At 37.2% G+C, this 12,951-nt stretch overlaps 1 protein-coding gene across 1 annotated transcript in view; it reads right to left on the reverse strand.

The window, feature by feature from the left end:
- The window catches only part of INPP5F (inositol polyphosphate-5-phosphatase F), a 36,439-nt gene that overhangs the window by 17,834 nt on the left and 5,654 nt on the right, over positions 1-12,951 (reverse strand). The window contains exons 2-5 of the mRNA XM_051620114.1: positions 7,193-7,273; positions 2,247-2,383; positions 1,169-1,297; positions 268-435 (exon numbers count right to left, since the gene is read on the reverse strand). Of these exons, the coding sequence (XP_051476074.1) occupies positions 268-435; positions 1,169-1,297; positions 2,247-2,383; positions 7,193-7,273 (515 nt within the window). The remainder of the gene's footprint in view (positions 1-267; positions 436-1,168; positions 1,298-2,246; positions 2,384-7,192; positions 7,274-12,951) is intronic.

The following is a 12,951-nucleotide window of genomic DNA, read 5'->3' on the forward strand; positions in this document are numbered from 1 at the left end:
TACAAGTCTAGTGCTCACTGCTTTTGTACAAAACAGCTCAGTTCAAGACATGCTGCTGGACACTTCAGTTTCATTTCCTTGCACTGAAGCTGGTTACCAAGCAAGATCTTCAGTGGCAGGAGATTGCATCAGCAGAGAATGTGACCAGTCAGGTTTGGACCACACACACGTTACTAAAAAGCACATGCCCCAAAAGGGGAAAAAAAACCCAAACACCAAACCCCACACACCACAAAACTGCAAATAATCCACCCAAAATCAACTTACTTTTCGCCACAGAGCCAAGTTAGTTTTCTCACACACACTCTGCCTCTGTACTGAATTTGTTAGGTCATAGGTCAGGCTGTAGTAAAAGGAGTCTGAATCCATGAACATTTTGAACAGCTCCTCCAATAATCTCTTCTCCAGCCTCTCTTTCTCTTTGCTTTCTTTAATCTGAAAGAAAAGTGATGGATTCCTTACGTCTTTCTCTTTGATTGAAAGACTCCAGCCATTTTTCCTAAACACCATTTCTGTCCTTGTAGGAAAAACATTTTCCCATTGAGAAACAGGATGATAAAACTCCTAGCAGAGATGAACACCAGGGTCAACATCTTCAGAACTATCATGCTATTACTTTTAGCAGTAAGAGGATTCAGAGCAGTCAGACTCTGAAACTTTTGAAGGTTACATTCAAGTGGAATGTTTCGATCTCAAGAATTTGTAAGAAAGATTGCATCTATCTGTTCTTATTTTAATAAATATTGTTTGGACTTTCTAATCCCAGCCATTATTGTGTTAAAAGCACATTGGTAATATTGTATATTGCTTTTTTGGGGAGCGAGCACCAAATTTTGTCTCCAATTCTATGTTATAAGAGAGATGATTATGCAGAGCAATTTGTAGAGGCTTAGAATCCTACTTAAAGCTAATCCCACTAAGAAGGGACTCTATACAGAAATTCCATCAAAATAATGTAATTACAAAATGAGAAATCACAGAAGAGCCACAGCTAAATAACCAAAACCTAAATTGAACTTCAAGACATAATAGTTTCACATTCTGCAGTTTTTCAGTAGTTCTCTTTTTAGGTCTTGGTACACCATTTGATCATCCACCACAATCTTTAAGTTATCAAAAGTTATAAACATTCCGAAATAAACAAAAAAATCCAAAAGAGTAGTTTTACCTTCTTTTTATTTGGAGCAGACACATTGGATTTAATTTGAGTAAGAGTCTTCAGCAGAAATTTTGTGTCATCTGGGGACTGTGTAATCTTCTCTGGTTTGTTTATCCCAAAATGGTGTTTTTTACAAAGCTAAATAACAATATTGAATTCAAGGAAATAATTCAATACTCTCTTAGAAGTTCAAGGAAGTTTTAATTAAAATCTACAAAAGTAAGACCACAACATCCACAAGCCTAGAGAAGACACTGAAATACAGAGGGAACATGCAGGTGTCCACTATCTATAGAATAATTCTCCCTCTCTTTTACAAAAAGCATTTTTTCCTGTGATTGTGAGAACGTCTGCCTCAGTTTTACATGACTGGAGTATCCAATTCCACTTCAGTTTCCCACCCAAATGAGTAGTACTCACTTAGATTGTTTCTCCTTTATCCATTCTCTTTTGAAAAAAAATCTGCAACATTTAAAGTGTGGGTTCCCTTTGGAGCCATAGGGACTATCACAAGTCATTCTGTTCCCCTGTCATGTTCCCTCCTCCCACCACACACTCTCCAAAGAGAAGCCTGAAACCAGAATTATTCTCTTAACAGTCTACTAACCAGGGTACATCATTTTAGAGTACTAGGATCTACTGAAAGTCTTACCATCCTAGTCATCAAGAGGTAATCAGAGCTTTTGTCCTTTTTTTTTTTGTAAAGTAAAAAAACAAGTTTCCTGTCCTAGTCTACAGCTTTGTCCCTTTAGATGATTCCAGAGGATTCAGTTCTATTCTCAAATGCTCTGTTGCTCAATTACACTATTACAATTTTGTTCTTGTGTGTTATTTTCAGTGGTCTTTATGGAATTTGGGTATAATTCTATTGTTATTTCCCTCCCTAGCAGAACTTGTGATTTCTCTTTTTTTAAAAAAACAAGCTTTAATTAAAAAAAAAAAAAGATATTTAAAAAGCACAAAGTGTTCAAGATTACTGCATACACTAGGAAAAAGAGATGAGGTGTGTGTTTACCCATTGAATTTCACATTTAGATTTCACTGGAGCAGGAAGGGGGAAGTTACAATTCCCTGAAGATAGACATACCTCTAATTCCAGATCCTGAGGTTCAGTTTCAGAAAGTGGAATCACTGCAATCTTTGTTATTTTGCAAACCTCATGGTCTCCTGGAAGTTTGCCAATCAATGCTTTCTGACGAATTAAAAGTAGCCACCATGGTAAATCTGGAAAAAGATTAGTAGACGTTTGATTTGTCTGTTGGGCATTTACTTTGATTAGTCTGCCAGAAGCTTCTCCCCAGTGCACAACCTCTGCCAGGAACCATCTGACTAGAAGACTCTAGTGAATGATGATTCACTACTGCTATGTTTTTTATATTATGCATTGGGGAAAAAAACCCAACAAAGTCTAAAAACCAATATAGTAAGGAGATTAACTATTCAATAGACACACCCATTAGAGGTAAAGTTACCACTGCTTCATCTATTGCAATTAGGCAATTTAGACCTGACTGTAAGAGGCCATGCACAGACACTAGAAGCCTGCTGTGGTAGACATTAATATGCTGCCACACCTCTGCCAGGTTGTGTCATGTATCTTGGTATACATTTCAAAACTCTCTTTGTATTATACTCAGAGCCACAGAACACTGAAAGAAAACAGGAATTCCCCAGCCCATCAAAAGAAAACAGTGAGGAAGTAATTATACAGATAAAGTATGCCCTAAAGTATAAGCTTCAACAATAGCCATGGAAGAAGCATATCATGATTGCCAGTAATAACTAAATAACTGAATCCCTAGATTATGTGCTGCTGCAGTTAAAAAAAAAATTATACAGAATAATTTTAAAATAATTTTAAAAATCAGTTATTGTCTACTCAATATGAAAGGTATGGTGTGTAGAGATGAACACTATAGTTATAGGTCAGCACCCCATTGCTGTTTATTTTCTCTAACAATTCCCAAACAATCTAGCATTTACTTTTCCCAAATGCTTTTACAGTAACTTTTCTTAAACTGTGCGCAAGTTGACTATAAATGCTGCTTTTTCCAAGTATTTTGATTTTGGACAAGAAATTTCATCCTACCATTTTCTTTTTTTTGTTGTTACTTGAGTAAGTTAAAAATCAGCTGCATGCCAAAAGAATATTTTAAGTTGTTGACTGAATCAAGTTAGAAATGGCAGGAGTTACAGCTCATTGAAGATATTTCAGATGCTGAAGCACTCCTTGTTTCTATCAAGATTCACAGGCATGTTAACAAAAAAGCTTTCCTTTCCTGGGGAGAGGGATGGAGGAACTCCACTTCCCTTCTGTTTACTGAGTCCACGAAACCTTGCCAACAGGGTTTTTGATCTTAATTCACCAGCACTGGAAGTGCACACCAAATTGATCCAAACACAGACATGACACGGCCCAGGAGTGTGCTTTGACCAAGAAAAAGGAAAATGTGTGGTGGCAATGAATGAGTTAAATGGAATCTGCTGGAACTGGTTAAGATATCCAGCTTTGGTTATGGTTAGATATACAACATTAACTCCAAGCAGCTATCAACTACAGCATTACCTCTAGCACTGCAATGTTTGATCAACTTGCTAAGTACTGTCTGATCAAAAGTGATTCAATTTCAGAACACCATTACTATTTCAGTGGATTAAAGCGTCTACTTTAACAATAGTACAACCTCTTTCTAATTATGTATTGGAAATCTTACAAAGGGAAATTGTGTGGCTACATTTACATGCTGTATGAATTCACACTAACTGGACCACACAAGAAAATGAATATTCTCTAAAGGAGACACAGTTTATGGAGGAGATGTGCTTGCCTTTATATGGGAAGGTCATGCAGAGACCATTTTAACTGTGTTATCTGCACCAAGAAAATGTGATATTTTCTGTTTCAGTAGCTTATCTCCATAATGCATCCTAAAATTCTTTTCCATCTATTCCTATTTTTACTTCACATTTCCTTACAAGACATCTTGGGATGGGCCAGAAAAAAGTGAGACCATATCATTGCATTCTGATATGCAATTAAGATTTTGTTGGTTTTGACATTGGTTTTACATTTCCCCAAAATGCATCTCAAATGTTTAAGAAAACCCAATATTTGGGAAGAGCAAATCATCTCCATTGTGAGTGTACACTTATGTCCAGACACACAACTGACCGCCTCATGGCAAAAACTCTTTAAAGAATTAAAATAAAAACAAACATGTAATCTTGGCTAGCTGGTTTCAACAAGACTGATTCTCTGCTGCAGCAGCTTTGCTACAAATTCTCTAAGCCAGCAATATTTTATTGGTAGGCCAGCAATAAAACCAGCAAGATTATAAGTAAATTAAAACCCATCCCTGGTTACAGCAACTTGGTGCTAAATTAAGGACAGACCAAGACTAACTAAGGGACATTTCAAGGTCATTTTAGGACTATTCCAGCACTCTTGCATTAATTAAATCTTTTCAGAACAGTTAAAGACATGCACAAGACACTGAAGTGCATACAGGCTTAGTGACAGCTCTAGAGTACGCTGGGAGCAACTTCAATACTTAAAAGGTATTTAAAGTTTCCAGTATTAGTCAATATGTGCTAAGCATTTTAAAATCACACCAGTCCTTCTTTCCAACAATAACTAATGACAAGGTTCTGAGCAGGACAAGCCTATACAGGACTGTGTCTAGCCAAATGAGCTCCAAATTAAGTTTTCTGATCCTTATTGTCTGGGGGCTGGGGCGAAGAAATCAGAGCAACAAGTCCTCCTGTTTCAGGTCAGCTCTGGAAGAAAAGCATTTTGCTCAGCTTCCACAGAACAGTATTCTTACTAAGTCTGGAGACAATGGTCCAGCAATGTTAAATATTTATACACCTTCTGCTGATAAAGTTTCTGGGTGACAAAGATTGATACACGAATAAATAATGAAGACAGGTTACTGTTACAGAGTGCTAGATTATTCACCTAGAGGATTACCTAAAACTACACTTGAATATGATTAAGTGAGACTTCATTGATAATAATACATTTCAAGAAAACTGTAAGGCATCCTAGCCAAGCCTCTCATTTTGAGTGCAGCCTGATGGAGGACACTCATCAGCAACTATCAGCAGACTGAAGGGAGCAGCAGTTCTCAGCAGAAGAGTAGGGATAATAAGCTGAAGATTGTATCTTTCTTCAGACATCTAAAGGTAGAAAAAAATATCTGTCTAGAGGACAGTTGCATCACTTACTACCAAACAGAAGAAGGATCTGAACAAGGCAGAGAGGAAACAAAATGCTTCCAGTGGCCCAAACAGCAACTGAATGGAGTACCTGGATGAGCAAAATTGATTCAGCAGCTCTACATGACATATGGAAAGACTACCAGATATCAGGTTTATTACCTGATAATCTTAATTTACTTGATAACAGCAAGCTTGACAATTTACTTGACAACAGCAGTGTCACATGCTGGGGAAAGTCTCAACTCTGCTTTCATAAGTAGAGCAAGTGCCACACAATAAGTACACATGCAAGAATATTTGGTTGCCATAACAAACTAAAACTTCCATAAAGCATTTGACAAGGTCTTCCCCTTCAATGGCTTTTATACAAGACTCCCTAGGGAGAAGGGGGGAAGGCCTCTGCACACTTAAGTGTTTAGTTTAAAAGGTATTAAAAAACACAACACACCAAAAAGAATTAAGCTAAAAACAATCATTGAGCATTTTCCCACAGCAGAAAGAGGTCATTATTGGAGTTTAGCCATCATTCATCAAGAGCAGCACAGACAACCTGGATGAGAAGAGAAAGTGAGGTGGCAGAATCTGACCCACTTCATACCACCAGATCTGAACAAGGATGGCTGAATAGTTCTGTAGAATGAGCATAGACAAAAATATAAGGTGAAATTCAAAGTAGATGAAGTGATGCAACCAGAAAGAGAACATGATCATGAACTTCAAAGGGGGATGTGCTCTGAACTATTATTCTCAGAAACAAGACCTAGGAGTTACCATAACTATGGAGCCAAGCATTTCCTAGGACTAGCTCTGTCATGCCCACACAGTGATGTACCAGCCCCTGTTTCCCTTCCTCCCCTGTTGCTAGCATGCCACTGCCATCTTGACTAGTCTGTTTCTAGTCAATGGGCCACAAACATCTGATCCACTTCAGGACTTAATCCATCCTGCTATCCTGGAACACACCTGAAACTTTACCTGTATTGATCATATTGCCAGGCACTACTTTAAATGCAGGGTCTCAGCATTCACAAAAAGAACAGCACACGGTAAGTGAAACAGAGTTCATGGCTGGCCTTCCTACCTGACAGTAAACAGATATCCAGATATCTACTGACAGAAGAATATTTCTAGACAAAGCTAGTAGATATCAAAATAAATACCTATTGTGACTACAGGAATTTGCAGCTGACTACAGCTAAAAGAGCATTGACCTTATTTGTCAGGGAAAAGTTGCTAGAATCAGGTATAGAGGCTTAGCATTAAGTCACAATGCATTCTACACCTGCTTCCATTTTATAGGCATGTCTTACATTTAACTACAAATTAGCTTAAGTGTTCCTTTTACTTTCACCTACCAAGGTATTCTTCAGGATTTCATATAGCATTGAGAATTCAAGCCTTATATTTTTGTGAAGAATTCCATCATCAGTTTTTGCACTGTACCATAGGAGAACAACAACAGACTGCTTGAAAGGATTATTCAAAGAGGTACAAGAATTTTATGCATCTTACATGGAGCCTCTTACAGAACACCAAACACAAATCTCTACTCTCTGTGAACACAATTATTTTTACAAGACAATAACAAACCAAAATACATACACTGGAAAGTAGAGGGAATTTGCATCTGCAGATATACTATAATCACTTTGACAAATTCACCGAGTCAAGGAGCCCTCCCCTGTTGCAAAGAGCACTAAGTAATTCCATTTAAGCTACAGAGTATTATTTGTTGTATCACTGACTTTAAAACAAAGTGCATTAGCAGTTAAAAAAAACAAAACAACAAACGAACCAACCACAACCACATACCTGTATGCAGTTGAACTTTGCCAATGACTCCCTCTACCAGGCCCAGACAAATAGGATTCCAAGCCAAAAGAAGATCAGTGGCTGCAAAAAAACAAACAAAAAAAAAAGCTCCAGTTTTTTTAAAGTAAACTCAACAGGCCAATTGATCCAGTGACGACCATTCTCTCTTCTTGCCCCATCTCAGAGGACAGAAAATATACAATGATCTCTGCAATAAGTTACATATGCTGCTCAACTTTTGCTTGTTACCAAGTAGCTATGGCCAAATCACTACCTTTCTAATCTAAAGCCCTACCCCTGATATTTCCAAGACATTTCAGAAAAAAATACAAAATTTTTTTGGACTACATTAATTCAGTGCAGTGGAGGTTCAGTTCTTCTAATATCCATTATTATTTGTAAATCAACTGAAATTTTACATGGCTACATTGAAACTGATTACAGGTCATTAAGTTAATAATGTAGTTTCAAAACCATAGCAGATGTTAACTTCCAGCCCCAGCTCTCTCCCATACTTATCCCAATTACTCTAAGTTTCACATCCTTTTTCTAACACTCACTTCCTCTTTTGTTAAAACACTGACAACACCTACATGGAATATCAAAGCACACAAAGTTAAGTTTTAGGCTTCTAGTTCTGCTGTTAAAAATTCCAGTGAACCACCTAGGAAGTAGAAGAGAAAACAGGAAGGCAACACTATCAGCTTCCTAATCGGTGAAGGGTACTCCTGCCAACACACATCCAAGCCATCACCTGGTGCAAGTCAGTAACAGGGTATAAATATGCAGAGTACCCTGTGGTCACACAGACACACATTGCTAACACTAAGTAAGAGTTTAACAGTGGTGTGGTATCTGTTCAAGAGTTTAAGACTACTGGAAAGAATAAATGTCACAAGTAAAATCTTTTAAGTGAAAACAATTCCTAAAAAGCATTTAATATCTGTGTGGAAGAAAACAAACACACAAAGAGGAAAAGGACAAGAACCTTGTCTACCAAAACTTTCTTGTGCTGAGGTGGAATTTGTTTCCAGTTTTAACATCCAGACAAATTAAATTTCTTAGCTCCCCGTGTAAGCAGATGAACATTTGAGAGAACAAACTCACACAACATCTTAAGATACACACACGCACAAATCATCCAGCTTCCACACACTTGATCTACAAGACCTTAGTTTCTCCTTGGAAGTCCAAGATCTGCAAGTGACAACTGACAGTAGTGATTCTACTCTAGTGATTCTAGAATCGTGGCAGTTTCTTCTCTTATCCCCCCGATCAAATTCAAGCTACTGAAACAAGCATTGCCTATTTTTGCTGATTTCTGACAGAGATTAACAATGACTGACAATACATTTACCATCCAGTGACTGTAGCAGCAGCACAACAGAGCTTTCCTCACAAACTCAGAACAAAACCAGCTTTGATGTGATTACTTCCCACCACTCAGAGCTCACCAGCAGCAATGCAGGGCCACACAATGTAACGTCGGATCAAGTTCCTTTAATTCTTTGCGTTTAAATAAACATAAGGCTGAAAAAAGTGATACAAAAGTAACTCCAGTCTACCAACAGGAGAGTTGATCCAAGGTAAGGCAGAAATCCTGGTAAAAAAAGAAACCACTAGATTGGGATAAACCCTTTGTTCAACACTGAATGACTCTGGTCAAGTCTGAAGAGTTTAAGGAGATGGGCTATCAGCTTCCTTCGGGGACAAGAAAGGAAGAAAAAAGTGTTTTATATGTAATCACTTGAATCCAGCCCTCACTACTGAGCTGCTGTCTGGTTCAATCAATCAAATAGCTATAATTATTTATCTTCCAGTCTTGCTGTAGTTGAGGGAACATACTCCTTTTATCTTCCTCAAGTTTGTTGGCTTTCAGGAATGGACCTTGGCTACAAAGTGTTTTCTGTCAGTGTACTTTATATAAAAACATACAAAACATCACTAAACTTCAAGCTGTTCATTAAACACAGACACAAATGCACACTGTTTATCAAAAATTCTTTCCATAGCCTGACAGAATAGCATTGTCACAATCATTCTCACCATTCAACACAAGCAACAGACATTAATAAAAAAGCAGATTAACTCACTGTAAATAGCCACAGTGAATCTTTCAGCTCTGCTAATGTAGCTTTTGATGCCTGAAGTGTTAACTTTTAGGAAAAAAACTTGAATGCTATTTTTAAATACACTTGAGATCTTTTTCTTTAAATTGTGTCTGGTTTAGATCAAAGACAACCACAAGACTTTATTATTAGCACTATTTGACCCTTATGACCACTTGTGGCTTTTCAAAAGAAAGTTTACTCTCAAATTCCAGCTCATCTTTGATTAGTGCTCAAAACATTAGCCAGGATTAAGAGATTACAAATTAACTGGGAAGATTTAAGAGTGTAAAATTGATCTTCCTTCTCTTGCAGGAAATTAAGTACTACTTAAGCAAACTTAGGCTAATTAGGTTTTCCTTTCAGCACAGATTTCTGAATCTATATTTAAGCTACTATAACTGCAGAAAGATGGAGGAGTATTAAGACATTTAATGTTAAATTTACAAGCTCTTAATTGTCATGAAGTGTTAACTTCATTTACTTGCATGTTCTCCAAACTTTAAACAAGTTATTCCCTTTCGCTAATCACTAGTTTTAATTATCTTTAATTTGTCATGTATACAGCTTGCACTGCCTCTAAGCGTTACTGTCTTGAAAGCCTTCAGTCAATTAGAATTTAAATGCTTTGCCTTGTAAAAGAGATGAAATCCCCAATGTGCCCCCCACACACACCCTTTAGGAAGCCTACAGCTAGGCTACACAAGGAGGATTTCAGAAAAATCCCCATCTCCTCTTTGCCCCTACACCTTGCAGCCTGCTTGCCCTCCAGTCTCCCAGGATGAGAAGCATCTTTTCCAAGCAGTAATTCAATGCAAGTTTCTTACAGAGTGTCTGTCTCAACTGCAGAAGCACAGCACACTACAAAGTACATGTCCATCTGCTTCTGTCTAGGAAAACCAGTGATTTAGTTGCTTTGGACACTTTTCTTCAGGATCTCAAAACTAGACTAGATGAAGACAAACAGTTCAAGTACATCTCAGGTTGTAGAGTGACAGATTGAAAGCAGAGGGGATGGGAGTATGCAGTACAAGTCTGTATGATTGTTGCAAAAGCAGGATGCAAGTCACAGAGAAAAGATCTAACAAAAATGAATCCTTACTACTCATTTTGATAAAGAATACTTCTTTGTGTTCTGTTACAGTTGTAAAAACCCCTTGAGCCCCCAGGCATTGCTCAGGAAGCTTAAAAATATGCAGAAAGTGTTTGGCTGTCTCAGGGTACCCAGTATTGCAAGTGATTGCACAAGAACTCCTGTACCAGTTTACAACTTCCCCCCAACAGAATTTGACCCTGTAGGTCAGTGGTCTCCAAACGCTCTTGACCACATACCACATCAGTAAAAAATATTTCAGCATCCACCCCATAAACATGAATATTTCTTTATAAATTATATAAGTGTTCTACTGTACTAATATCACATACATTATAAAACATACACAAAAATCGAAATTCTAAATGGATAAGATAAAGCTAAAATAAATGCTATTTTAAAATATTTTATTAATAGTATAAAATATTTGTTCCCTCACCCCAATGGATTGCCTTGTGCACCCCAACTTAGAGATCACTGCCATGGGTGGCTAGATGTGTGCAATGAGCTGTTAGATGCATTTTAACCATTAGAAATTGGAATCACCTCCTCACCCCTTCCACAAACCTGCAAATACCATTTAGATCAGTGACCAGGAGCAACTCTCCTATAATATGAATGGGCACTAAGCCACCAAAGTTCAGTGTGTTTTGTTTTGTGTGGTTTTCACTTTAGAATATTCCTTTACTCTTCCACACTGCTGAACTCTGCTAGCAAATGCATACTTTCTCAAAAGTGGTACAGCTAAGGAAAGAATATATTTTATCCTTCCAAAACTAACAACACTGTACTAATTATTATTACTAGAGGCCAACACACATTCCCATTTTCAGCTGAATTGACTTATGTCAATGCTTCTTAAGAGCCACAAGAGAAATGCTGGTACAGCTGTGGTAAGACAAGTCTAAGCAAATAAGGCTTTCCCTCACTGTCACCTTTTCTTCTCACTCTATAACTAACTTTTCTGTCTACTCAACTAATCAAATTTAAAGCAAAAAAAAAAAAAAATTATGGATTGGGAACAACCATTTCAAACACTAAATAGAGGACTTAAACTCAAAAACTGGGCCTACATGTTTCAGGGACAGAATATAAAGGATTTCATGCCACACACATGCACCACACATTCCTTTTTTATTAACTATTGAGGACAAACTGAGTATTTAATCAAATTATAACAAGCAATATATTACTGGAAGACATGTTGGTATAGGGAAAAACTTGGGCATCAGCCATATGCTGTTCTTTCTAAACTGAGAAACACACAAGGAGAAAACAAACTGAAAGTTAACAATTAATGACAGAGCAGCACATTTGCCATTTACATTTTGCAACTGTCTCTTGAGCAAGGTGAGATGCTTTTAAATTTGGCTCAGAATGGTGTTTTGCACAATGCTGGCATCTTACGATTGACTTCAGCATCTCAGGATGATCTTGCCTGCTATCCCCTATCTTGTTAAAGACTTACTGAATTACTCAAAATTGAGCTCCAAGTGCCTTCAAATGGCTTGATTTCAGTTTTTCAAAGATACAATTGACACTGTCTCAGGGCTTCTACTCAGCTAAGATTTCTTCCTTAAATGGAAGAACCTGCCACTTATTTTGGTTCAGCTATTCAGGAAAAAAAAATCCTCTCCCAGTTTTTATTGGGGGATGAATTAGAGGTATTTGGAACAAGAATATACAACTGATCATTGAGTATTAATATTCCTGTTTTCTAAAGCAGAGCTTTCATAGAAAAGATTTTTGCACTATTTCCAAATTTCTCCTCTCAAAAGCCATGCAACAATTTCTTCTCTTCTTAGTTCCTCTTACTTTGTTTCCTACAAGACGTGAAATGTATTGATTTTAACAAATAACGATCGGCTGATAGAATTGGAGACCATCAGCTGAAAGTGTTAACTCCACAGACAGGAGTATGTCACAAGGGGTTCAAACTAATGAAAGGAGAAGAAAAATCCTCACATACCAAAGGTACACCCCTCCTCAGTGGACTCTTTTCATATTTTGTCCTACAAGCGTTATTTCCTGGTTAAGATTTTTGCAAAGAGTACTTGCAAAAGTGATATGGCTAAATCACAACTGAACTTTTGTTGATGTTTGTTTAAATAAAGAGTTAAAGCATTCTAGATCAAGTTAGATTACCACAGCAGGAGAGGGGATATTTCAAGAAATACAAGTTTAGTTGCACGTGTGAATGTCTCAATTGGAATAACCATATGCATTTTTGTAACAAATTCAGAACTTCCAATGAACAGAACTACTTTTTTAAAATCACAAGATTATAGCACATTTAACACTGAATGAGAAGCAAATTTTTAAACACTAAATTTGTATCTTATTTTCTAAAACCCTCTCTATGTATTAAAAATATGTTCTTTATAACATTAAACATGAACGACGAAACCTCTAAACATTGACAAAAAAGATTTTGTCAGTAGTCTCAAAGTAGTGAGACATTTGAGGAAAAAAAGTGCAGTCTGCCAAATTCTGGGCCTGAAGGTTCAATACACAACCCTAACAACAGACTGAGTTTCTGAAACACACATTCAAGATTT

This window comes from Apus apus, chromosome 4 (assembly GCF_020740795.1).
Source record: "Apus apus isolate bApuApu2 chromosome 4, bApuApu2.pri.cur, whole genome shotgun sequence".
Classification (NCBI taxonomy): domain Eukaryota; kingdom Metazoa; phylum Chordata; class Aves; order Apodiformes; family Apodidae; genus Apus; species Apus apus.